The sequence below is a fragment of the Clytia hemisphaerica genome, unplaced genomic scaffold (assembly GCF_902728285.1).
Source record: "Clytia hemisphaerica strain Z4C2 unplaced genomic scaffold, Clytia hemisphaerica genome assembly, whole genome shotgun sequence".
Taxonomy (NCBI): Eukaryota; Metazoa; Cnidaria; class Hydrozoa; order Leptothecata; family Clytiidae; genus Clytia; species Clytia hemisphaerica.
This window is the reverse complement of record NW_027103704.1, coordinates 745,015-769,822: the sequence shown is the minus strand read 5'-3', so window position 1 is coordinate 769,822 and position 24,808 is coordinate 745,015. Positions and strand designations below refer to the sequence as shown.

Genomic DNA, 24,808 nt, shown 5'->3' with positions numbered 1-24,808 from the left:
ATAGAGTAAAGATGAAGAGCACTCTCTGATAAAGTTACCTGTCAACAGCGAGTATTGCGGCTTCTCTTACGAGCGCTTGAATGTCCGCGCCAACGAACCCAGGTGTTTGTGATGCAACTTTATCAAAATTGAAACTCTCTTCAAGACGTAAGTCACGACATAACACTTTCAGAATGCTGGGAAAACAATATGGATTTGCAACATCTTTAGTCAAAATTCGCTATCAAACTCCACAGACAATATCCAAGATTCAAGTCAAGACTACTTGGAAATTTTAAGCATTTAATCTTGACAATTGTAGGAATATAAAAAGGCGCGTTGTCAAATTTGAATCTAGATTTCGAATTCCATATATTTTGTTCCAGTTAAAATTTTTCAAAAGAGACTATTGGATAAATGAAGGGGAAAATCTTCTTAATGATAAAGCGATGAGAAGTTTTCCTTAAGTAAATTTGAAAGAGGCTGTGACAATTCTTTCACAAATATTGCAAAATTTTCCCTTTTAACAAAACCTACCTGCGTCTAGCTTTGCTATCAGGAATACCGAGCGATATTTCACGATCAAAACGACCAGCTCTCCTCAAAGCAGGGTCGAGGGCATCGACACGATTAGTGGCGCCGATAACTAAGACGTGTGCATCTGTTGATGCAAGTTCTGTAACAAAAAAGGAAGATCGATCATAGGATACAGTTCAATTTCTCGGATTCGAATTCCAATAGTATGAAGTATGGATATTGTAAAGAATATACAAAAATTCCAAACATTCCTTTTTTACAATTCGATTTTCTCTGTAATACACCTATCAAACTTTAGCGGCGCGGTAAGCGTTTTAGGAGACTGGTAACAATGAACACATATGGAAAGTTATTCTCGAAAACAGTATTGAGAACACAAGCGTAGGAGCACACTTGTGATAAAATGTGAAATACCCATTCATTGAACCAATAAAGCAGCGTCAATTTAGTTAAGTTATTCGAATGCTAACAATCGTCTGCAATCCATCACACAGGCTCAGAGAAATGTCTCTCATATGGCATGAAGTTTTGGCGGGACTTTGCTTGGCTTGTTTTAGAGGGCCAGGCAATCTAAAAATGCTGTGCTCTAAAATCCAATCGTTTTGAATAGATATTTTGTGCTGATACCGGAAAGTTTATTAGCTTCATTCGGCCTTTGAACCACCAAGAACTACGGTGGCGTCTATATATAACATTGGATCAACACAGGGATTCTAATATAAGGTAAATTGAAAGCGGTCATGTCAAACCGCCTACACATATATGACTTACCATCCATGCACGTAAGAATTTGCGTCACAACACGTCGTTCCATTTCTTTGCCAGCTGTCTCACGTTTTGGTGTGATGCAATCGATCTCATCGATGAAAATAAGACAGGGCGCCAACATACGTGCTTCGTTGAACAGACCACGAATCTTTTGTTCCGATTCACCGCTGATACCAGAAACAACTTCAGGTGCAGCTATCTTGAAGAACGGAACTTTCAACTCCTGAGAAAATGAAGGAAGCAGAGTTTGTACAACATTCTTTGATCGTGGGTATATTCATTAATAGTGGAACGTGCGCAACGCACTGGGCTCGACTTCAGTAGCTTCAAATTGTTCATAGGCCCTATTGTAGCCAAGCAAACCAAAAGAGTAGTGCCCAGAGACTAATCTAAGGAGCAAGTGTGCCAAATTTCAGCCAAATCGGACCATTTTTGAAGACTCCAGGTTGCCCCAAAGTTTTTGGCGGACACATGCAAACATTCTCGGATTCTAGCTCAACTGAAGTTGAGAATTATTATAATGTTGATAGGAAAGTCACACCAGAAAAATTCAGATTCTTGAAACATAGCTTCATAGATTTATATGAAGTAGATATCTAAGCTACGCTATAAATTGTTCAATACAAAATCAGTAAAGGTATCGAAATATTAAGATTTACCTTAAGGGAAGAAATTTTCGCGAGAAGAAATTTTCGCGGAAGAAATTTTCGCGGAAGAAATTTTCGCAGAATTTAATTTCGCGAATTTGGGCGTGATTCGCGAAATTAAATTCCGCGAAGCACACCAAAATTGTTAAATCGCGAAATTAAATTCCGCGAAATTTTTTTTCTTCTTCTTTTATTTTGTTGTTTTTGACCAGGTATTACCAAAAAAGATGAACACAATTGATTTTTAAGCATTATAACGTGTATTTTTTACGAAATATAAACAAATATAAACAACTCCGTTATGCTTAAAAGTTAATCTAAGTTGATAAATTCTTCTCAGTCGCGAAATTAAATCCCGTGAAACTTTTAAAATCGGCTCATTCGCGAAATTAAATTCCGCGAAATTTGCCATTTTTAAACTCTGATTCGCGAAATTAAATTCCGCGAAAATTTCTTCTCGCGAAAATTTCTTCCCTTAAGGTTTACTAAATTCTTACACCAGCAATAGCATTTGCCAGTAACGTTTTACCACAGCCAGGTGCACCGTGTAGTAAGAAACCACAAGGTGGTTTGACGCCGAGGTGTTTAAACACTTCTGGGTGCTTCAGGTGAAGTATCAGCTTACTGATCTCCTAAAAGAAAATAAGGGATGTTAAATTTATACAGTAAAAGATAGCATATGCGTTAATTTTTCAGTTATGGAACCCTCTTATAAACTTCTTCTAGCTATAAATAGAGAAAACCTGCTCTAATTTCAATTGTTGTAGAGGGTCAAATTATGGAGATTTAATTGATCTTATCACTAGAACTCTCGCTTTCGCATTTCGTTTCTTCTTACCGCAATAGCGTTTTCGTAGCCACCGATATCCTTGAATGTTGTCGTAGATACACTTTGGTCGAATTCTACAGAAATAAAAAAAGAACACATGAAGTGGAACTAAGGAGGAAGGAACTAAACCGTGCATAAACCATAGTAAATATAACACACTATTTAGCGATCTTAGAGTGAAAAATTAATCGTTTTTAGTCTTTCTTTTTCAGTCAATTCTAAAAGAAAGGAATCTTTGAGTTTTTATGCCAAAGAATGCCAACGAGGCCCGCCACCGAGTGAAGGATTCTGGTGATAAGTCGGTAATAACTCGGCCAGATAACAAAAATCATAAATAACGTCATTCAGCCTTACGAATTCCAATTTTTGATAACAAAAAATAAATAATTTAACGTACTTCTGCTTCGTTCCTTAGTTCCCTCGGCTTTCTTTCGCGAAGCCGACTTGGTGATAGGTGTTGAAGGTCGTGAAGACATTCTATCGTCTTCAGAGATGACATTCAGATTGCGTTTGGAGTGAGATTTGTTCACGTTTTCGTATGGTGTGATGGCTACTGGATTGGCATTCTGGTCTTGTTGTTGTTGGACCTTGTTGGTGGTGTTCTGTTCGCTGGTTGACGGTGGTTGTCGTTTTTGACTTTCAGCTACATATATAAAATGGTTAACTAAATTTGACTTTCATACTTCTCTCGCACTTGAATTAGCTAGTTGATTCAGAAAAGAGAAAGCTAAAAGTTCGTCCCCTTGTTTGGAGAAAAGTTAAGTAAGTTTGAATGTTGAAAAGTTCAGATTCTCTACGATGTGCAACGAAAAAGTAAAATCTCTGTAAAAGTTTCAGGAAATAAAAAGAATGTTTACCGCTGTTGACGACTTTGGTGACTTGAACCTCATTGTTACCTTTCGGTGTTTTAGAGACGTTCTTATACATGTTCTGCATGGAATTGTTCATTGCGTTCGTGTCCTGACAAAAGAAATCAAAAATCATAACTTTAAATGTGAAAGAAGAACAGACAAGGATAGAAATGTAATATTACAGTAAAATCAAATCATTCTCTTCCACCTCTTTCTTATTGACATAAGTTTCGAATGACCTTTAATAACCATTTCTACTAACACATCTAGACTTCAATGATAACTTTGAATATGGAAGACGAACAGAAAAGTATAAGAAACGTAATTTTAAATTGATCAGTTCTTTGCAAACCTTGAACAAGACGAGTTCTTCATCCATACTTCCTAATGAGTCATCACTGTCAACGTCGTCATTCTCTTGTTCTTGGCTGTAAAAAGAAAACAAGCTAGATGCTGAATGGACCTACCTGATGATGAAAGTTGGATCGCAATGCGAGGAGAAAAAAATCAGTCAAAAAATGTAGCGTTTAGCGAAAATGCATAACACAATAAATTCATCATTGATTGTTGATGGGGGGAGAGGGAAGGGTTGTAGGGGAAAAATAAATAGAAAGTTCTGGTCGCAAAAATCAGTTTTATTGACAATTGAATCATGCTTGATGGTGAGCATTGTTATCAATAATGTTTTGTATGAAAAAACATAGAAATACTAATGAAAATCTGCAAAAACGGCGATTTCCGGCATTTTCAACTGAAAAAAAAAATTCTCAAAAATCGAACGCAGCCATTTTTTGAGCATAAAAACTTTTGATGAAAATTCGAGAAAATGTAAAATAACCGGTTTTTCCGGCATATTTCCGGCATTTTCGGCCGGAAAAAAAATGTTTTTCTAAAATCGGGCTCCGTCACATTTTAGGTATTGTCATATTGCATCAGTGTGCAAAATTTCATAAAAAAATATCAAGTACAGCTCGAGAAATTCAAGAAATACTGTCTTTCCGGCAAAAATAGGTTGTTCCGGCGATTTTTAAATAGCTCCGGCTTCAAAAATCAATTTTATTGAAATTTGAAACAGGCTTGATGGTGGGCTGGCATTGCTATTAATAATGTTTTTGAATGAAAAAACAACCAATTGTAAGGAAAAAGTCCAATGAAAATCCAGAAAACGGGGATTTCCGGCATATTTCTGGCATTTTCAGACGGAAAAAAAATGTCCTCAAAAATCAAACTCGGCCATGTTTTGAACAATATTAATACACATCTTTGAGAAAAAAATCAGAAAAAACTAATAATAAAATCTCGAGAAAATGCAAAAAAAAAAACAGTTTTTCCGGCATATTTCCGGCATTTTCGGCCGGAAAAAATGTTTTTCGAAAATCGGGCTCGGTCACTTTTTAGGTATTGTCATTTTACATCAGTGTGCAAAATTTCTTAAAAAAATATAAAGTACAGCTCGAGAAATTCAAGAAGTACCGTTTTTCCGGCGAAAATCGGCTGTTCCGGCGATTTTTAGAAAGTTCCGGCTTCAAAAATCAGTTTTATTGACAATTGAACCATGCTTGATCGTGGACATTGCTATTAACAATGTTTTTGTGTGAAAAAACAATCAATTATAAGGAAAAAGTCCGATGAAAATCTGCAAAAACGGCGATTTCCGGCATATTTCCGGCATTTTCGGCCGGAAAAGATTTTTTCTCAAATATCGGACTCGGCCAAGTTTTGGGCATTGCTAATACGCATCTTTGTGCAAAAAATCAGAAAAAACTAATGATGGAATCTTGAGAAAATGCCAAAAAAACAGTTTTTCCGGCATATTTCCGGCATTTTCGGCCGGAAATGATTTTTTTTCGAAAATCGGGCTCCGTCACATTTTGGGCATTACCATTTTGCATCATTGTGCCAAAAATCAGAAAAAACTAATGAGCCAATCTCGAGAAAAGCTGGTAACAGACGGACGAACGAACGAACGGACGGACATCGGTTAATTCATAGGACCTCCAAGGTAGGTCCAATAAACAACTAAGATTCAAAAACAGAATAAAATTCCAAAAAAATGCTCCTGTTTTTATCATTACCAAGTTTATGTATGTGTATTTTTCTACGACGTAGAATTCCAAAAAGATCTCCTGTTTTTATCATTTTGATATCTCGTTGACTGTTTTATTGACCTGTTAAATAGAACGTAAGCGGCGAACGTAAACGACAGCGGCGATCCGTGGGTTCTGGTTCTAGAGAAGCCCGATTAAAATCACTTAAAAAAGCAAGTGCAATAAGAATCGGGAATCATTGTATCAAACAATAAACTAGCTCTATAACTGCAAAGATGCTTCTTAATTCATGGATTTTTAAGGTTGGGGAAAAGAAAGTCAATTAATTTTGAACAAGAGAAGTTAATTGACTTCGAAATGAGGACAAGAATCACCTGTTCGACCTTTTTTGACGTTTGCGTAAATAATTTTCTTCCAGGGAATCTAACTTCGGCGTGTCTCCATCCGGTTTGGGTTTGGTCAAAAGCGTTACCAAAGCACGCTCCACTGATAAACGTAATACGGTACGCTTTTTACGATTGTACTCGCTGAAAAAGTTAAAGTAATTTTGCTCCTACAAACGCTGTTTTTTCATACACACTACCACCCAAACATCGTTGTATCTATTAGCCGGAGAGGCAAAGATAAGAGCAATCAAATAAATATCTCGAGTTCGGAATACCTAAACTAAACAAGCTTTAGGCTCACATTGCAAAAGTAGGGTATAGGGCCTAAAAATAGCCTAGTTTTGCCCTAGAAATAAAAACATCTAAACCTCAACTCAAGTTAAATGGTTCTCATAATAAAGAGTGTATTGCTAAAAGGTCCATAAGGAATGGACTATTCCAGAAAAAAGTTGTAACCCCTATGTTGAGGAGGTCTTTCTTGGGAAAGGTGACCACCCTGGATTTCAAACTTCGTTTTACTGAGCTCCCTGGATTTTCCACCTCATTTTACTGACCACTCTGGATTTGTACACTCAAAAAACCAGACCTGGATTTTTTATTTTCCAGTCACACCTCCTCAACATAGGGGGTACAGACTTTACTTGGAATAGCCCAATGGACAATGAGACTATATTTTTGTTGCTTGGCTAAAACGTCGAAATCTCAAAATGAACACAGACTTACTGGAACCGATTTTGAAGATAATCGACCACGTCATCGGCTTCGTGTGGCCCTTCTCGTACTTCCAAATACTATATGATGGAAAGTTCGATGTTAAAAAAACGCTTTGTTTGAATAAACAAATGTAAATAATCTCATTTTTCGTAGTCTCATAATACACCTTTTTCCGGTTAGCCATTTCGTATAAAAAGTCACCAACATTTCGAGTAAACAAACCATCCCATTGGCTAAAAGCAAAAACATAAACAAAAAAATGTGCTTTCTGTTCTCTTATTCTTAAATTTTTTTGTTTATGTTTTTGCTTTTAGCCAATAGGATGGTTTGTTTACTCAAAATGTTGGTGACTTTTTATACGAAACAGCTCACCGTAAAAAGGTGTATTCTTATTTCTGTGACCATTTTGTTCCCATTACCGTAAATTAATACTTTTTTCGTGAGTCGGGGCAGTAATTTTAAATTTCGAAACTTCAGAATGTCTTAGAGCTAAGCACGGATTTTTCACATTTATCCTCAGGATCCTGAGGATATCCTCACCTTTTTCTGTATTTTCTCAAAATATCAACCTTAGGGTCCTCAGGCTTTTGCGAGCATAACCTGAGGATCCTCACATTTTTTCTTTTTTTCTCAAAATATGAACCTTAGGATCCTTAGGGTCCTGAGGCTTTTGCGAGGATATCCTCAAGATCCTCAATTTTTTATTTTTTTTCATCGAAATATGAACCTTAGGATCCTTAGGGTCCTCCGGATTTCGCGGGGATATCCTGAGGATCCTCACTTTTTTTTCTTTTTTTCTCAAAATATGAACCTTAGGATCCTTAGAGTCCTCAGGATTTTGCGAGGATATCCTGAGGATCCTCACTTTTTTAATTATTTTTTTCTCAAAGTATGAGCCTTTGACGTCAAAATTTTTTTTGAGGATCCTGAGGATCCTTGGGAAAGCCTGAGGATCCTAAGGATCCTAAGATTCACTTTCTTTAATGAAAAATAATTGACGTAAAACAAATTTGTGAGGATCCTGAGGATATCCTCGCAATATCCTGAGGACACTAAGGATCATATTTGAGAAGAAGAGATAAAAAATGAGGATCCTGAGTTAGCCAAGGATCCTTGGGAAATTAAAATATTGATTTTTTATCAAGCCGTATCCAAGGCAAAACAGAGGATCCTGAGGATATCCTCTAAAAGCCTGAAGATTTTTTGCCCCAAATATCTAGAAACAGTGTTCTCTCTTAGTCTTCCAGTATCTGATATTAACATTGATATTAGACTTTGGCCAAGATATTTGGAAGCGGGTTTCCTGTAATCAAAATTCAATTAAGCAGGTCACTTTATTTAGAAGTTGGAAGACCGTTTTAATAGACTTCACCCACTCCAAAGCCTCTTTTTGTATCTAATGACAACAACAAATCCTGTATATTGTTGCGTGGCACTAGTGCTGTGAGTCACCGAGGTTGTAAAATGGTAAATTATTAATCTTTCTATGCTGATGTCGGCATAGGCCGTTTTTATGAAGTTTATCGAAAGTTCGATTTTGAACTATATCCATTTTAATGGCAAAATTGAATAATTAAAACATATTTTAAAGATTTTTTCCCTAATCATACATTTTTCAACTCATTCTTCTGATATTTTTTCAGAAAATCGATCTAAATTTGATGGTAAACACTACGGTCACTGGTGTTGGCATATGCCAACATCTGGCAAATAGGTCGAACCTTAAATAAAAGCACGGCAGTTAAAGGGTTAAGATTGACAGATACACGTTTTTTTTTATAAGAACGTCAAAAATTTTCGAAGCCTTCGGATGTTCTTAAATTTTTGGATTTGAAGCCTAAAAATGTTCTTAAAATGTTCTTATATTCAGCATTTTTTGAGCATTTTGATGTAATTTCTTAAGAAAATGCATGTTTTTAAAGTCTTGGAGACTTAGTATGTTCTTAGAATGTTCTTAAATTTTTGGGCCTCGAAGCCTTATGTTCTTATATAGTTTGTTCTTATAAAAAAAAGACGTGTAAATTAATTACGGTTAGTGTTCTTTCCTATATGCAATAAGTTTATGTCAAAAGGTTGTCCAAAGGTAACATTCATTTACGCGAATGCGATGATAAGGGATTTTGAGACATCAATTCGAGTTCCTCATAATAATTATTAATGATTTTTAAGATTCAGGTTCTTGCTTTCCGCACTTTTAGAAGGCAATCTATATGAAATTCGTGACCTATAGTATTTTATTAATTGGCAGGATCAAGATATTACTAGTATTAAAAGAGTGCAAAAGTTTCAAAGGTAATTATGGATTTATATAGACGCTCAAATAACACTAATTAATGACCGCGTTAATGATCTTTTTATAAGAAAAGTACTGGAGACTGAGTCATTCAAAAGATCATAAATGTTTAACTTAGTGAAAAAAAAAAAAAGAAAGAACCGGTCTAAAGATATATTTTTTCAAACAAAATAGATTTCCTAGGTCAAAGCTTGTTAAAAAAGACTACAAGTAAAGATTGTTCTATCAAAAGCAACTTGGAAACATAGAATCAAAATAACTTTTCTAAACAGACGTCAAAGCCAGACTTTTATGACAGTCGCGTCTGCTCGTCCCACTGGTAGTTACATATTTTGTAATAAGTTCAAATAACCTTTGAGACTCAAACTATCCCTGAACGTCACAATGTACCAGTATAACTAGCACGCACCATCACGATTTCTGCAGAACAAATGTCATTCTGAACTCGTCGACTCTACACACAGAGAGAAAGATTTTTACCATAACCACCCAAAGATAATGTCCTAGGTTTGCTTCGGATAGAACAACACCAGTAGAAGCAAACATGCAGATTATCAAACAACATAAACAGGTATGATCTTTATCTGAATGATCCGGGGGGGGTGGGCATTCGGTTCAAAAACGACCATACGTGCGGCCCAAAAGTAGACCTTTGAAATCGGATCCTTACAGTGAACAGGCAAAATATAATGTGGTCAGATTTTCGAAGTTTACACCCCTTGGGTGCAATTTTTCTCATCTTTGCTGATTTCGACCCTTACAGTACACTTTGGGAACTTTGGAAAATATACCCCTAAGGGCCGCACGTATGGTAGGTCATTTATCTTGAGTGCCCCCCCCCACGGGAATGATCACAGGGCTCCCAGCCAACATTTTCACAAGTTAGTTTTAGTAAAAATTGAAAAATCAGTAAAACTAGTAAGATTAGGACGTCTGTGATCATTTTCTCAGATGTCTGTATGCCCTTTCTAAAATGAATATTTCTGTTCTGGGGGTATCTGAATACCGATGCAAGAAAAAGGTTTGATAAATTATGTTAGTAAAGTGATTTAAAAATCAAGGATATCTAGAAAGGCATAGTTCCAAGTGAGGGTATCATAGAAAGGTGTCGCAGAAAAAATTCTCCTAAACAGAATATACTTTTTATAGATACAATGTGTAAATACAGTTTACTACTTTAAGAGCAAGTGCTACAGCAGGATAGGAGATTACTTTATTACACGAATATATAACACGAATTTTTTCGTGTTAATAAAATGACTAGTAATATTCGTGTAATAAGGTAATTACGTTCACAATGGATATAGAAATGGAATTACCAGATAGTGAAGTGGTTGTTAGCCAGTTTACATGTTTCAAACTGTGGTCCATCGAATTTACCAATTTTGTATTAGCTAACGTTTTGGTTCACCTGTGTTCTCTTGGACCAAAATTTTAATATCCGGAATTTTAATCGGGCAGGAAAGGCTTATTTTATTATTATTATAAAGAATACGGTTTCAGGCCCATCACGCACATGATATCAAAATATGAAAAAGATCAAATCCATTACATTTCATGTACTAAGGGAGCTTAAAAGTGCCTCAGGGAGTTAGGAGGATGCTGCCTCCAACAATATCCGATCTAATTGGCTCAATACACTATTACACTGAGAATAGATTTAAACACAGCATGTTTCCATCCGTCCGAATGACATTGGAGTGTATTAAATTGAATGCTTTAATGAGGTTAAGAGTTTGCTAAGCTTCATTTAATAGCTTCTTTAATTTGCAAAATACCTACACTAAAGGTTAGGCTTGTCATGGGAGTATTTGATTTGAAATGTGTGTAAAACCACACGAGGTAAAAGAAAATCTCTCAAAAAAAACAATTAATAAATTAAGACTATCCCGTTCGTCTGACTACAAAATTTTGAATCATCAGAAAATGTCTATGCTAAATAAACAAGACGACTTTAAGTTGAAAATTTCGCCTTATATTTAAACTGCATGGGAAAAACAAGTAGTTAGAGATGGCAGCTACTGCTACAAAGAAAAGATTGAGAGTTTTTGGTCTTAAATTAAGTACGGGATATATTGCTTAACACAGCCTAGATATTTACTTTATCTCACTTTCAAGAAATGCAATCCATATACAAATTCAATAAGATTTTCATAGATGCGACTCGAGTCAGGGACTCATTTACCAAATCTTTTTTCTCGTAAGGTTGCATCAATAAGAAAAAAATACATCCAACACTCGTGTTTACTTTGCACGATGGTATGTAACTATCTGTTAAGAGTAATTTATTCAGGATAGTTAACTTGAATCCAAACGGGACGATCTTCCCGACTCGACACCCAAACGGGAAGATAGAGAATTCTTCCTAATTCGGAAGATTTGCCGGTTTAGGAAGGTTCGATTTCTTCAAAACAGAAACGGGAAGCAAGATAGAAAAATGTATGCAAAGAAACAAACTTCCCGATTCAGAAAAAAATCCTTTTAAAATTCAGAAAATCGTCGCCTCAACATGAAACACTTCATTTGCCGTTTTCCGATGAAAATATGTTTTGGGTATTTGTTAACAAGTCTTTCGTTATCTTTCGTCAAATTTTATCCTCTGATTTTTGCTTTTTTCCACTTACTACCAACTAGAAGAACAATCATTTTTCAACAGAAACAGGTAATGTTTTATGAATGTTCTGCAACTCTTTCGAAGGCAGGTCCCTCTCTAAAATACATTATCAATTTTAGAAGTGTAAATTATGACTAATTAAACTTGCTTTTTTTTGGAAAGGAAGAGAATAATATGCGAAAATATGCGAAAATTAGATGACAAAAAAGTTGTTTAAAGGTTTGAGAAAGATAATTGAGTGTAAATATAGCTTTATTGGTCGAACTTCTCAACTCAAAAATATCACAACACCTTAATTTATCTCCGTGTTATTACACTCGCGGCATGGGTTGTAGCATGGGATTCTTATAAAGTAGATTCTTATAAGAACAAGTGATACTTTTATGGACCTACCTGGTTATGCATTTAACACATATATAATTGATATCTACGTGAGCGTAACCATTAAACAATCATTCAGAACACAAATAGTGACGATCTATTAAAATTAGTCGTTTGTTTCTTATAAAAAAACGTTTAGAAACAAAAATTTCATGCTCTTGAAATATTCTTTCATATTCAAGACTTCGTGAGCAAAAAAAACATCTATCTCATCAAAAAATTGAGTAATTTGGCTAAGAACATTGATGTATGCTTATTAATAGTGATTCTTAAAGATAAAGATGCGTTTTTGAGCTGAAAAATTCGTTTTTTACAAAAATCTGCTTGAGCCATCTTTTACCTTCTTTCATGCAAAAAATCAGAAAAAATCAATGATCCAATATTTCACAAAGTCCAAAACCCGTTTTTTAGCCGTTTTTTGGCCCAAATTTGCCCAAAAACATTTTTTTTCGAAAATCGGGCTCCGTCACACACTTTGGCCGCCACCATTTTGCACCTTTGTACCAAAAATCAAAAGATTCCTATTACTCAATCCCGAGAAAAGTTGGTAACGAACGGACGGACGGACATAGGTTAATTTATAGCCCACCGGCGGGGTAGGTACAAAAATTAATATGCTCATATTATGCGCCAGACCTTGTTTACTTTGTAAGAACTAATGACCGAAGGGTATATTAACCTCTATCAAGAGTTATTGATTTTATTCTCATAAAACACATAAAGTATATGCTTAAAAGAAAATAAGAAAATAATAAGTGTGAAGCTCATGACACAAAGATATATGACGTGATCCAAAGAAAACCTGCGAAAATCTTCCGTTTGTTTTACGAACTTGTAAATAATTTAAAATCAGTGAGTTTAGTGATTTTCCACCATATCAAACACTTTCCTTTTCTAAATCTAAATTTTATTCCACACCGCCGTGAAAGGCTATCTTAATACTTTCGCTATGCAAAATTTAATAAATTAATAAACCAAAACGTATTATGTAACAGTGTGCTTTTGTTTTGTTTTCGTAGATAAACAACACTTTCTTGTATAAGATTGCTAACTCGAATATCTTAATTAAAAGAAAAAATCGAGTTAGCTAACTCGAAAATTTTAAAATGAGAAAAAAAATCAAGTTAGCTAAAACTCGAAAATTTCGAAAGATTTTAATTTGACAAAAAAAATCGAGTTAGCTGACTCGAAAATTTTAATTTGACAAAAGAAGTTATAGGATTTTTGCTAACTCGGTTTTCTATTTCGGTTTTACTAACTCGGGAATTCCGAGCGTCCATCTGTCATGTATATAATCAGGTGTTACTGTTGAAATCTTATTTTAACGCAAAGAATCACCTGTGCCAAATTTTGGCCATTTATTACCATACAAAGTCTTGTTGCATGATTGACTTAACTAAAATGAGAACAAACAATCGACACATACCTCTTTTATTCTTGGTAAAAAAGCTCGATCCACAAAATAAGAGCCACCGCCACTATTTTTCCTCTTGTTTCCACCAAATGAAGCAGCCTGGGTTTTTTGAGACATTATTCAACATCAAGCCCTAATAATAAGTAATGAGAACAATTCATTCAGATTCATTTTAAGATACAATGAAACGTCTACAAGTGTCCATTAAACCTTCCTTTTTGTGATTATTAGGAATGTGTGGCAGAGCAAGACCCCTTTAACACCTACCTGACAATGTTACCCTCTTGTAAATATCGCTGCCGTCAAGGCAAAAGGTCCAATATCAAAATAAGTGTCCGAGAAAACTTTTTTTTTTGCTTTGATAACATAAAATTTAGAGATGTGTTCTTTTCTCTTGTAGATAGAACCATTCTCTACTACAAGAAAAGGCCCAATGTTACAATCTTAAGTTAGAAAAGCCTCAATTTTCTCAGACACTAATTGGACCTTTTGCCTCGATGCCAGCGAATATAGTATATACATATCCCCTTTCAGAACTGGTAAATACCCACCCTTATCTTTTAAGGACATTATTTACCATTATTTTAGGAATTTTTGAGCCTTTTGCTTTTTTCAAAGGTAAACATGGTTCCAAATGTAAATCATGCTAGCACATTTAATTATTAGCTTGAATATCTGGGAATACATGACACGTTTTGAAAGAAAGACAGGACAGTATCCATAGAATTAGTTCCAGCTTTTGAAATTGTTTAATTGGAATTAGCTACTGAAAATGGATCATTTCTGTCAAAATTTCGGTAAAAATGGAACAACAGGCCTGAGATTACAATAAAAGAAATCAGCAAAAACTTTCGGAGCTTTCTGCAAATTTAACCATTTTTCGCAAAAGTAAATGTCTTTGAATATTCTTGGAAGTTCTTGACAAAATAAAAAATCTGTAAAACTTATAAAAAAATGAAAGATTTTTTCTTGTCAAATTTGCGAAAAGTAAATTAAATTAGCAAAAGTTTGTATGCTTGAAGTATTTGGAATAATTAGTTGAGAGAACATGAGGGTGTTTTGAATAACTAATTACTACAGCCTGCTACAGCATAAAATTTGTTGAGGATAATGCTATATAATTGATTTGTCTTTTACAACATAGCTATTACCTAGGGGCAAGATCATGTTCCTATTTTTTGAGATGGGGGTGCCCACTATACTATCCAAAACCTCTACATATTTTTTAAAACAAGGAGTAAGGTACTTGAGACAACCCATCATAAAAGCTTCCATTTTGACCAATTGAATTGGATTGGTATACATGTATTGGATACTTATGGCTTCAGATTGATTATTATAACCAATCCTTGGTCATAGATTCAAAAAAGCGCTTGCTTTGAGATGAAGGTCTTGTAGAAACTTTCTTTCAACATGCTAAAGCTTTTGAGATTAAGTAGTTGTAAAATATGGAGTCCACCCATGGAGTACTCCAGTAGAGTACCTGATGGAGTACCCAAAAAATAATATCACAAATGTGATAATCAACCTGTTGCTCCAGCTTTAAAAGCCAAAACTCATTTAGTTCATATAAGATTTTTATGCTCAATGGGATGCACAGATGGCATGTTAGGCTATAAAAAGAGACCATTCAGAAAGCAAGATTCCTGCAACCATGGTTTTACAGCAAATACAAAATTTGAGGTACATTCTGTTGTTATGTTTATTTCCCCTCAAATCTAATCTGCTATATTTTCTTAGTACACGCTTTTTTATAAGGAATCATAACTTAGCTCCGAGCCTGGAGTTCCTTATTTTTCTAGAGAGTTTCATCCTAAAAGTTCCTAATCGAGTTCCTTATTTACTTGGCTGCTAATATTGGATTTGCTAAGTATGTAACTACAGTTTATGCGTTCCTTTTGTACTGTATAAATTGACATTTATTGTAAAGTGTAGCGAGAGTGAAGAAAAAAATTTGTGTGTGTTTTTTATAAGAAGTCAACAAGAGAAAAAAATGAAAAACGCTAAAAACGCATATTGCCAAAAGCCTTGTAAATATGGGCTTAGTTAACTAGGTTAACAGAACCACTATAAGACTTAATGGATCTGGGACGTTATTTTCAAAGAAGTGTTTTAGAAACAACTCGAGATACCTAATGCACACCCTAGTGGCCGCATATCATAGAATGTAAATGTTTTATAGGTTTTTTCAAAGCATTTTGATACAGAAAAGGAGATAGGGTATGGTCAGATGGTCCTATTTGCTCCATAATAGACGATATAGGCTTCACATGAAAACTCAGATTTGACCCCGAGAATTCCCCACAATGCTTTGTGCGGAAAAAATTTCACCATGAACTTTTTTCCGCGCAAAGCATTGTGAGCAATATTTGGGGTCAAATCTGAGTTTTCACGTTAAGCCGATATTGTCTATTGAAAAACTTCGAAAAGACTTAATTTTTGCCCCATTTTGATGACATCATAAAAAAGAAAATTTTGAATAGCTTCAAGTGGAGGAAAGCTTTTGATTTCAAATTTTCACCAAAGGTATAAATGGATGAAGGGAAGTGATTCACAAAAAGTTTTGCTGACGTCAGCAAATTTGCAAAAATCTGTTTTGGCTGAAATATGCTGGACCCAGGCCAAAAACTTTGAATTTTTTTTGTGGATCACTTTCCTTTATTTATTGATTTAGGCCACAATCACAAATTACTTGTGTTCACGTAGTTTGACTGACTGATCATTTGTGTCCCTGCAAGCGATTTGGAGCACATTGAAAATGGGCCGATCCTTAAAAAGCCGAACTTTTGGCCGGCTTGGACCGTTCCTGGCCGAATTCGGCCGATGTTGACCGATCTTGGCCAATCTAGGCCGATCTTAGCTGAGCCATGTTTCTAAATCTTTTCTCTAAACAAAGGCCGATCTAGACCGGTCCAATTCGGCCAAGTCCGGTCTGAAAACAAACAAGTAACTCTTTTTCGTATGACGGTTTTTTGTTTACAATCTCGAGTGCCTAAAAACTTTCGAATCATTTTGTAAAGTGTTCGAATGAACTCCAGAGAACGTTCAAATGTTTTGAAAATTGTTCGATCAAATTATTAAAAAAGTTTTCCGGATGTTTTTAAAAGTCTCTAACTCTAAAATCAAAACAAAAGCAAAAGGAAAAGTACCACAACAGAAGCAAGAAGCATTTTCATTTTTATGTTTTCACTAAAACCATCACGAGAACAATTTTTCATGAGCTAATAGATAACATTATAAAGTATCAAGATTACTGTATTGTTGGAATATCAGCAAAGGAAAAGGCAAGTAACAGTTTCTTTTTCAGAGATTGTGCTGTTGTTAGTTAAAAGGTCGAAACAATTGGTATTCCTTTTGGTTTTGGTATGAAATACGAAGAAAAATATTGACATGCAAGTTTTAACAGGGGAGATATGTAAATGATACAGGGATCGATGTCTAAATAAACTAACGAAGGGACACAGTGCAATTCTATTCTAAGGAGGATTTCTAACAATCTTTTCTTAATGGATTAATAAGAGCGAGTGAGTCAATGTTATGATATACAAGGGAGTATATGATTTACGACAAAAACGACGACTGTTTGAAAACAATTTTGCTTCTAATAAGTATTTCGGCTTCCGTAAAACATTCTGGACCGGTTCGTATCGGCCTGGACAGGTCCATATCGGCCTAGACCGGTCTTACATTGGCCGAACATCATTATTTTTGTTTTATCAGGTTTGTAATTTGACAAAACCGGACCTGGCCGTTATAGGCCGATCCAGACCGGACCTAGCCGATCCGAACCGGACCTGGCCGATTTGGGCCGTAGAATTACTTGGCCGATCCTGGCCGATCTTGAATGTGCTCTAAATCGCTTGCAGGGACACATTTTTCTTAATTATTTTCTGATTATTTTGAGTCTGGCTCAGGAGGTAGCAAGATTGATGGGAATTTTATCCAATTCCATCCTTCACCCACCATCCTTACTTCGATCAGACGTTTCATTGTTTTACACAGAAAAATTCAATTTCAAAATATAACGGAGGTAATATCTTGGGTGCGCAGTTGTCAAGATTTTTGGCGCGTCACAAGGAAGACTTCACCAAAATTAAGTTCAATGCATTAGTATTTACTTTTAAATCATTCAAATCTTTTCATTCTTTTTTTAAATCAATCAGAAATTATCAGGGAAACAAATTAAAAAGACTTCATCTGAATATCTCTTTTCTTTCCAAAGATATTGATATTTTTCAACGTCAAGGTGAAAACACGACTTAGCGCTGACTTACCATAGTGCGGAAAGGGGTCTGACCCCCCCTTCTTAAATGATCCCCTAACCTTTAAAAATGCCTATCCCCTAAGGATTTTGGACAAAAATAGCTAACAAATATATGGTGAAATATCTTAGAGAGAAAGCAAAATAATAAACTTCTTTCTTCTTTTCGACTCAGACTACTCTAACAGAAAACTTCCTTTAATGAAGACCAAATTTCATAACCTGTGCTTGAAAATAATCTACAATATATATGTAAAGTAAGCCCCCTTCCTTGCTAACCCCCTCTTTTTCATGAAAATTCCTGTCCCCCCCTTCTTCAACTTTTCAGAAGGTGTCATTCCCCCTTAAGAAAGGGGGGGGGCAAACTATGCTTACTGCACTGGAAAATTCTTAACCCACATGGAAACAAATGTGGCTGTGCTAATGAGCTGGTTCATCTTTTCAATCGCAGTTTTTTCAGTAAATCCAGGGTAAGATTAGGCTACAATCCATCATTATGCTGCTTTATTTGAAAATCTACAGGCCGTCTGAAATTTTGAAAAATAATAAGAAATTGCAATTTTTTCATGTATATAAGCAGCATACACCATCTGAAAGCTGAGGTTTTCAGCTTTCTAGTGCTAAAATTTTTTTAGCTATCATTTCCAGCTCATTAGCAATAATACAAAGTTTAATAGTCATCGGGCCGATTTTCAGACTGCACCAGCAAAACTCTGCACTCCCTGCCATGCATGGAAGGCTAGATTTCATGCTTTTGAAAAATTATTTCTTACTAAAGCCGTGCAAGCAGACATTTCTTTGGAAAGGAGATTTTGTGTGTTTTTAATATGAAATAACTTTGGAAATACTTAACCAATTTTGATAAATGACCCCTCATTTTTCTCCCTAAGGTAAGGGCTTTCAAATAAAATTAGTTTGGTTTTTAAAAATTGAGGGGGAAATTTTGCCCTGTCCATCCAACCCTTTCCTATAGGTTTGTGGGGATGTGTTATCATCTCCCTAGTCATAAAAACAGAGATATCACATTTCAAGAAAAGAGGGGAAAATCTATAAGAACCACATTGACAAATGTCTACATAAACATGGCAAAATAGCGGGCAATCTATTTCAATTTATAAGCTTTGATTTTTGCCTGAAACTCGTAGTTTAAAAATCCTCTTTTTTTACATTTTTTTTGCCAGCCTGACAGACTCATTTTTTTACCTAAAAACGACGCAAACAAAGTTATTTGTGATTGTGGCCTTACCTTACACCTTTGATGAAAATTTTGAAGTCAACCAGGGTTTGAATTATAGCTTCGCACTTCGCAAAATGCGAAGTGAATTTTAGATTTAGAAGTAAAAAAATCATAAGACAACGCCTACTTGTCTATCCACACTTCTGTTTATCTATTGCTTTATCTGCTCGCTACTTTGCAACTTTATTCACTCGTTTATATCTTGCTTTATCAACTCGCTACTTCGCAACTTTATTCAATAGTTTATCTATTGCCTTATCAACTCGCTACTTCGCAACTTTATTCACTTGTTTATCTATTGCTTTTTATCTACTTACTACTTCGTAAATTTCTTCAATAGTTTATCTCTTGCTTTATCTACTTGCTACTTCGCCACTTTCTTCACTTGTTTATCTATTGCTTTATCAACTCGCTACTTCGCAATTTTATTCACTCGTTTATATCTTGCTTTATCTACTCGCTACTTCGCAACTTTCTTCAATAGTTTATCTATTGCTTCATCTACCTACTACTTCACAACTTTCTTCATTCGTTTATCTATTGATTTATCAACTCGCTACTACTTTGTTACTTTCTTTACTCGTTTATCTATTGCTGTATTTACTCGCTACTTCACTATACTTTGCTTCGTCTACAATCACTTATTTCAAGTCTTACTTTGCTTTTCTCGAGAAATACATTGAAGATACTTTTGCATTTTTTTCCAAACAACATTGCAAAATGCCGCCAACTGCTCTAACTTGGGACGATTGGTCTGGCTAGTTCGAAACACGGGTCACGGGCACGGGGCATACAAATTACAGACCGGAAAAAATATAACAATATCATGACGTAAAATTCATAACACGTACTACATAACACATAAAATAGTACTAGTACTACTAGTATAGTATGTCTAAAACAATTATATACGAATCAGGGGGGGGGGCACGCAGTTACTACAAGACATGATGTGTAGTAAGTACTTTTTCAACACTTTTTTCAGGACCACCACCCTTTGCAGTTACTACACCTTGGTAGTAACTGTTTTCAGAAAAGATTTCCAGGTACCACCCCTGTTTTTGAGTGAAATCATCAAAAACATGCTCGAAATTACCCTAAATTGCGATTATTTTTCAACCTAAAGCCATTTTTGTGCTAGATTTTCTTTTAATTTACTTGGTTAACAGCTGTTGAGAACATTTTAATGATAATTAGGGAAGGCATAATTTCAAAGTTGGGTCTGAGAAAAATTTCAAATTTTTTGTCCATTTATAACAAAAATATTTTTTTTAACAAAGAATTTTTTCACAAAAAAATTCATTTTTGGCGAAAAATTTTGAAAGTTCTTGAAAAAGAATTAAAATATAAGCACTTACTACACCAAAAGTGCTAGTGTTAGTGTTTGGCACCACCCCCAAACAGCAGTTACTACACTGTGTAGTAACTGTTTTCATAACTTCTGAATACAGTACCACCACGGTAGTAAGTGTCATACTGTCTTGTAGTAGCTGCGTGCCTCCCCCCCTGTACAAATAAGTATTATCATGAAAATTTTTAAATAACATGTCACCCACAAATTTTGACAAAATGATATTGAATGGCAAAAATATTGTCAAAATCATGAAATATAAGCCTCTGAACCAATTTACAGCAAAATATTTTTTCATACTCAGTATGCTAATCATGTGACTGGATATAGATTGACATGTTTTTAAAAACGATTAAATGCTGCAAGCTTGTTGTTTTAGAGTATGAGTATAATTATGTCATTTTTATTAAAAATTCATAATGGTAGGTGGAAAATATTGACACATTTATAAAATACCACCATTTCTACGCTACCGTAAGTTGGTCTAATGTCGACATCCGTCTTCTAATTTCGACATCCTTCTTTAAAGATAGGAATAATAAGAAGGTCGAAATTACTGATAGACTAAAGATTTTTCCTCTCGCCGCGCTAATCAAAGTCAATCAGCGATTCCGACCTTCCTCAGTTTCTATTGTTCCTATCTCTAAAGAAGGGTGTCGAAATTAGAAGACGGATGTCGACATTAGACCAACTTACAGTATTATCCATTAAAATCATATTCATACTCAACCATCAAGGTGATGGAGGGGATATAATGAGATATGATTTAACAATAGCCTTACTATCATTTTCTTGAGAAAGCTCGGTTTTCAGGTGATGGGAATTGTAATATGTATATTACTTGCATATAACATATAACAAACATGCATATAGCATTAAAAGTGTATTATTGATTAATATAACCTTATTATATGTATATATGTATGTAATATGTTGCGGTGTTTTCTGGTCTGCGTTGTACACGACGCAAACTTCGAAAGAACATTTTCTGTTTGAATTACTTTGATTAGAGCTGCCCCGTCACCCCGTGCCCCGTCACCTTTGTTTCAAACTAACCGCGATTGGTCGAAACATGGGACTGGTTAATATCTAGTCTGTATTTTCACTGGCTGTTAAATCTCTTTAAGACAACAAATTTGGTTTCGTGTATTTTTTAATACGCCGTTCATTAAGTCATCAAATCAAATGGTGGCCGATTTGTCAGATAGTCCCAAGTTAGAGCAGTTGACGGTACTAAAAATGCTTTGCAAACGGCACTCCTTTTTTTACCTGACATCGCTCGAAAAATAGTGAAGCTCCTTAAATTTATAATTTTAACCCTGTCAACAGATTTCCGTAAGTTAGGTCTAATGTGGACATCCACTCTTCTGATTTTGACATCCTTCTTTAGAGATAGAAATAATAGGAAGCCACCACCAAGCTTATTTTTTACGAACATGGCCATATTCATCAAGAGCAGCCGCCGCCGGCAGATTTTTTTTAAATATCTGTTCTTTTTTTCCAGGAGAGTAAATTTTATAGATAAATCTAGGAGAGACTTTCCTCCAAAACACCCAAGTAAAATCCAGGGGTCACCTTAAAAGACATCTGTTCTTAAAATCCAGGAGCACATTTTAAGGAAAAGCACATACATAATTTTCCAGCGGACAATCTGTTCGTAAAATCCAGGAGCTAAATTGTGAAAAACACAACCAGATGCCAGATTACAAACCTATGTTTTAGGAGGCCATATACTGAAATACATCTAATGATTTCGAGCCTAACATTGAAATTTCAATACCTTATTCTATTATTTGTGATGCTTTGTGACTTCAAGTGCTCAATTTCTGTAAATAAAAATTTTGTACCATGTGTTTTGAAGTGTGGTTTCGAGCTATGGACATAATAATCGGTCGTTCAAAGTATACTTTTTTTGTCAACTTTTTCCGAAAAACTGATATAGTTTTATCAGGGGGTCTAAACGTTTAAATAGGTATACCTACTTTTTATTTACTTTGACATTTTTTAAATCAAATCAGCCATTTACATATTTAAAACATTATTTCGATTCAGATTTTTTGAATTTTTATCCTCAAAACTGATCTCATCTACAAATTTGAGCTATACCAGGTTACAACTCTACCCCCTGAATGTACTTTCTTATGAAAAAGGGGATGTATTCTCTAGATTGTTTCGACAAGGGTCCTGACCAATCAGAACGCTCATTTAAACAATCGTCGATTCTGCGTTATGCTTCGCTAATTATTTTTCTACCTAGAGTCGAACTTTGCGATGAAAATTTAGCAAAAGAAACAAACCTTGATTTGTGTCGTAAGCCTCAAGACTTTACACTCAGTTTACCCTATCCTAACGGCTTTATTGCTGGAAAAGGAACCATACAATCCTGGCAAATACTTCGGAAAGTCAGGTAAACATATATCCTTCTGAATATCTGGATTTTGAAAGGATTCTCAGCTTTTTGTCATTTTTGTTTACCTTTTTGTTTATGTCAATTTTTTCTTGTATCTTTTTGAAACATGTAAACAAGTTTTTAGAATTATCACTTAATTCCTAGTTTTTGTAGCTGTAATTAGTGCTTTAGATAATCTTGAGAAATTACTAGTCGATCAGCTCATAACTTAGATAAATTTTTCTTGGAAGATAAAAATATTGTGGCTGGCTGGAGTTCACTACTCAAAGAAAGGAAAATCCTCTTTTGAGAATGTTCATTCAGAGCCATCGAATCCTCTTAACAGATCATAACTTTCATCTATGTCCTGTACTCTGCAATAAAGTCTTATGATGTCCAAAACTTTCTCATGCAGCCACACAGACTTAAAAACAATTTTCCAATTTACTTTTCAAGGAATGTTTTGGAAGTGGTACTGACCATCTTGATAAAAATTTGAGTGCAAACAATCTCCGCTCATCACAACCGGTCGTGTCGAAAACAAATATAATGCCAATGATTCCTCCAACTTACTTTGCAGCTCAACTTCAAGCAGCTCAACGCCGAGCTCAAGAAGGCATCCAAGCTGTCCCAAGTTTAGAATCAGATGGAACTGTCTCCCAACAACACCAAGACAGCCTTTTCTCCGAATGTGTCCTTGATTTGTCTAAATATTTAACTTCTGATCTACCTACAACTCCTCGGGAATTTTTTGATGATATCTTTCACGAAAAAGTTGCCAGAGACGCAGAAATGTTGCACAAACCTCTGCCTGGTGTGATCAAAATTAAAGAAGAACCAGATTCGGCGGCCACCTCAAGATGCTCAACGCCAGAAAGTTTACTTCCTGAACATGATTTTGACAATGCTGATTTCCCCACACCTCAATTCCAAGGAAGCGACGGTGCAGCAAATAAAGGGGAAAGCTTAATGCATCAACTCCAGTCAGCCCACCAAAGCAATCAATCATCTGATGTAGAATCTGATGGTGAGTTGAACATGGAAAAGCTGGATATGAATGCCCAAAAGTTGAAGGCTGCTTTGGCTGAATTGGAAAGCCAAGAAAGCGATAGCCCACAGAAAGGCAACGTCAGCCCAAACGAAAAATCCAGCAACAAATCTCCTCGTCATCATAAGTCGAGGAAATCACTTGAGAAAGGTAGTGAGGAATATCTTGTGAAACGTGAACGAAATAATGTAGCTGTGCGCAAAAGCAGGACAAAAGCTAAACTAAAGCATATTGAAACCCAGATGCGTGTAGGAGAGTTGACTGAAGAAAATGATCAATTACGTAACCGAATCAGTGAGCTTCAAAAGGAATTGAATGCATTGAAGAGTTACATCTCTTACAACAATCCTGGAATCAAACCAGCACATTTCTCATCATATCCTCAAATCTTCTCAAACAGCAAGATTGTAAATAATATGTGAGAAACTTATGGAAAGAAATGTTCTCAAATTACATTTCATTTCAGTCTATCCACCATCTTAATGTTTTGAAAAATTGGATTTATTTTACTTTGTATATTATGGACTAGTGGTTTTATGGATTCGTCACTTCGCAAAGATTATCAGAAATTTCACTTACTCATGAACAGAATGCTGGAAAAGTTAAAATTGTTAGAAAGTTACACGAAAAGGAAGCCTTCATTTGAAAGATAGTATTTGAAATTTCTAGGGTGAAAATTGTAAAGTAATAACATTAATTAATTAATTACATTCATATTATTGAATTTTTCATTTCGTTAAACTGCATGACACTTCTATGTTCCTATTATCCAAAAATTAATTCTAACCATGAAAAAATGTATCTGAAAAAAAGAAGAAAAAATTGCAAAATATCAAATATGGTTGTATTTTTTATTTTTTGACTGTTCGTAGCTTTAAGACTTGAAAAAGAAAAGAAAATGACAAATGTATATATTATACGTTGTGTAGACCTTTTATTTGGTTTAAATTTTTGATTTACAATTTGGTTTTTTTATATAAATAGTGAATTATTAACGAAAAAAATGTAACACGAAAGTTTATGAAGGAAAAAAAGTCAGGAAACTTTAGTCCTTTAAATCA

At 35.0% G+C, this 24,808-nt stretch overlaps 2 protein-coding genes across 4 annotated transcripts in view; one reads left to right on the top strand and one right to left on the bottom strand.

Moving 5' to 3' along the window:
• LOC136804069 (nuclear valosin-containing protein-like) overlaps positions 1 to 22,200 on the bottom strand; it is a 34,332-nt gene extending 12,132 nt beyond the window's left edge. Inside the window, exons 1-12 of one of the 2 annotated variants that reach the window (XM_067060809.1) lie at positions 22,091 to 22,200; positions 13,474 to 13,594; positions 6,769 to 6,836; positions 6,034 to 6,186; positions 3,964 to 4,039; positions 3,618 to 3,720; positions 3,158 to 3,403; positions 2,770 to 2,834; positions 2,429 to 2,563; positions 1,288 to 1,507; positions 517 to 655; positions 39 to 176 (exon numbers count right to left, since the gene is read on the bottom strand). In XM_067060809.1, the coding sequence (XP_066916910.1) occupies positions 39 to 176; positions 517 to 655; positions 1,288 to 1,507; positions 2,429 to 2,563; positions 2,770 to 2,834; positions 3,158 to 3,403; positions 3,618 to 3,720; positions 3,964 to 4,039; positions 6,034 to 6,186; positions 6,769 to 6,836; positions 13,474 to 13,578 (1,448 nt within the window). In that variant the 5' untranslated portion in view covers positions 13,579 to 13,594; positions 22,091 to 22,200. The remainder of the gene's footprint in view (positions 1 to 38; positions 177 to 516; positions 656 to 1,287; positions 1,508 to 2,428; positions 2,564 to 2,769; positions 2,835 to 3,157; positions 3,404 to 3,617; positions 3,721 to 3,963; positions 4,040 to 6,033; positions 6,187 to 6,768; positions 6,837 to 13,473; positions 13,595 to 22,090) is intronic. The other variant, XM_067060810.1, reaches the window with a different exon arrangement.
• On the top strand, positions 9,480 to 24,808 carry LOC136804070 (CCAAT/enhancer-binding protein epsilon-like). Of its 2 annotated transcripts, none has more exons than XM_067060811.1 (2): positions 9,480 to 9,623; positions 23,156 to 24,808. In XM_067060811.1, exons 1-2 carry the CDS (start codon positions 9,597 to 9,599, stop codon positions 24,167 to 24,169), a joined length of 1,041 nt encoding a protein of 346 aa, XP_066916912.1. In that variant the 5' UTR covers positions 9,480 to 9,596; the 3' UTR covers positions 24,170 to 24,808. The 2 variants fall into 2 exon arrangements, with proteins under 2 accessions (XP_066916912.1, XP_066916913.1); XM_067060812.1 differs by lacking the exon at positions 9,480 to 9,623 and adding an exon at positions 22,568 to 22,717.

Coding starts and splice junctions, on each gene's coding strand:
- LOC136804070 (XM_067060811.1), top strand. CDS start 9,597: ATGCAGATTATCAAACAACATAAACAG. Junction 9,624..23,155: donor TTATCAAACAACATAAACAG/GTATGATCTTTA, acceptor TTACTTTTCAAG/GAATGTTTTGGAAGTGGTAC.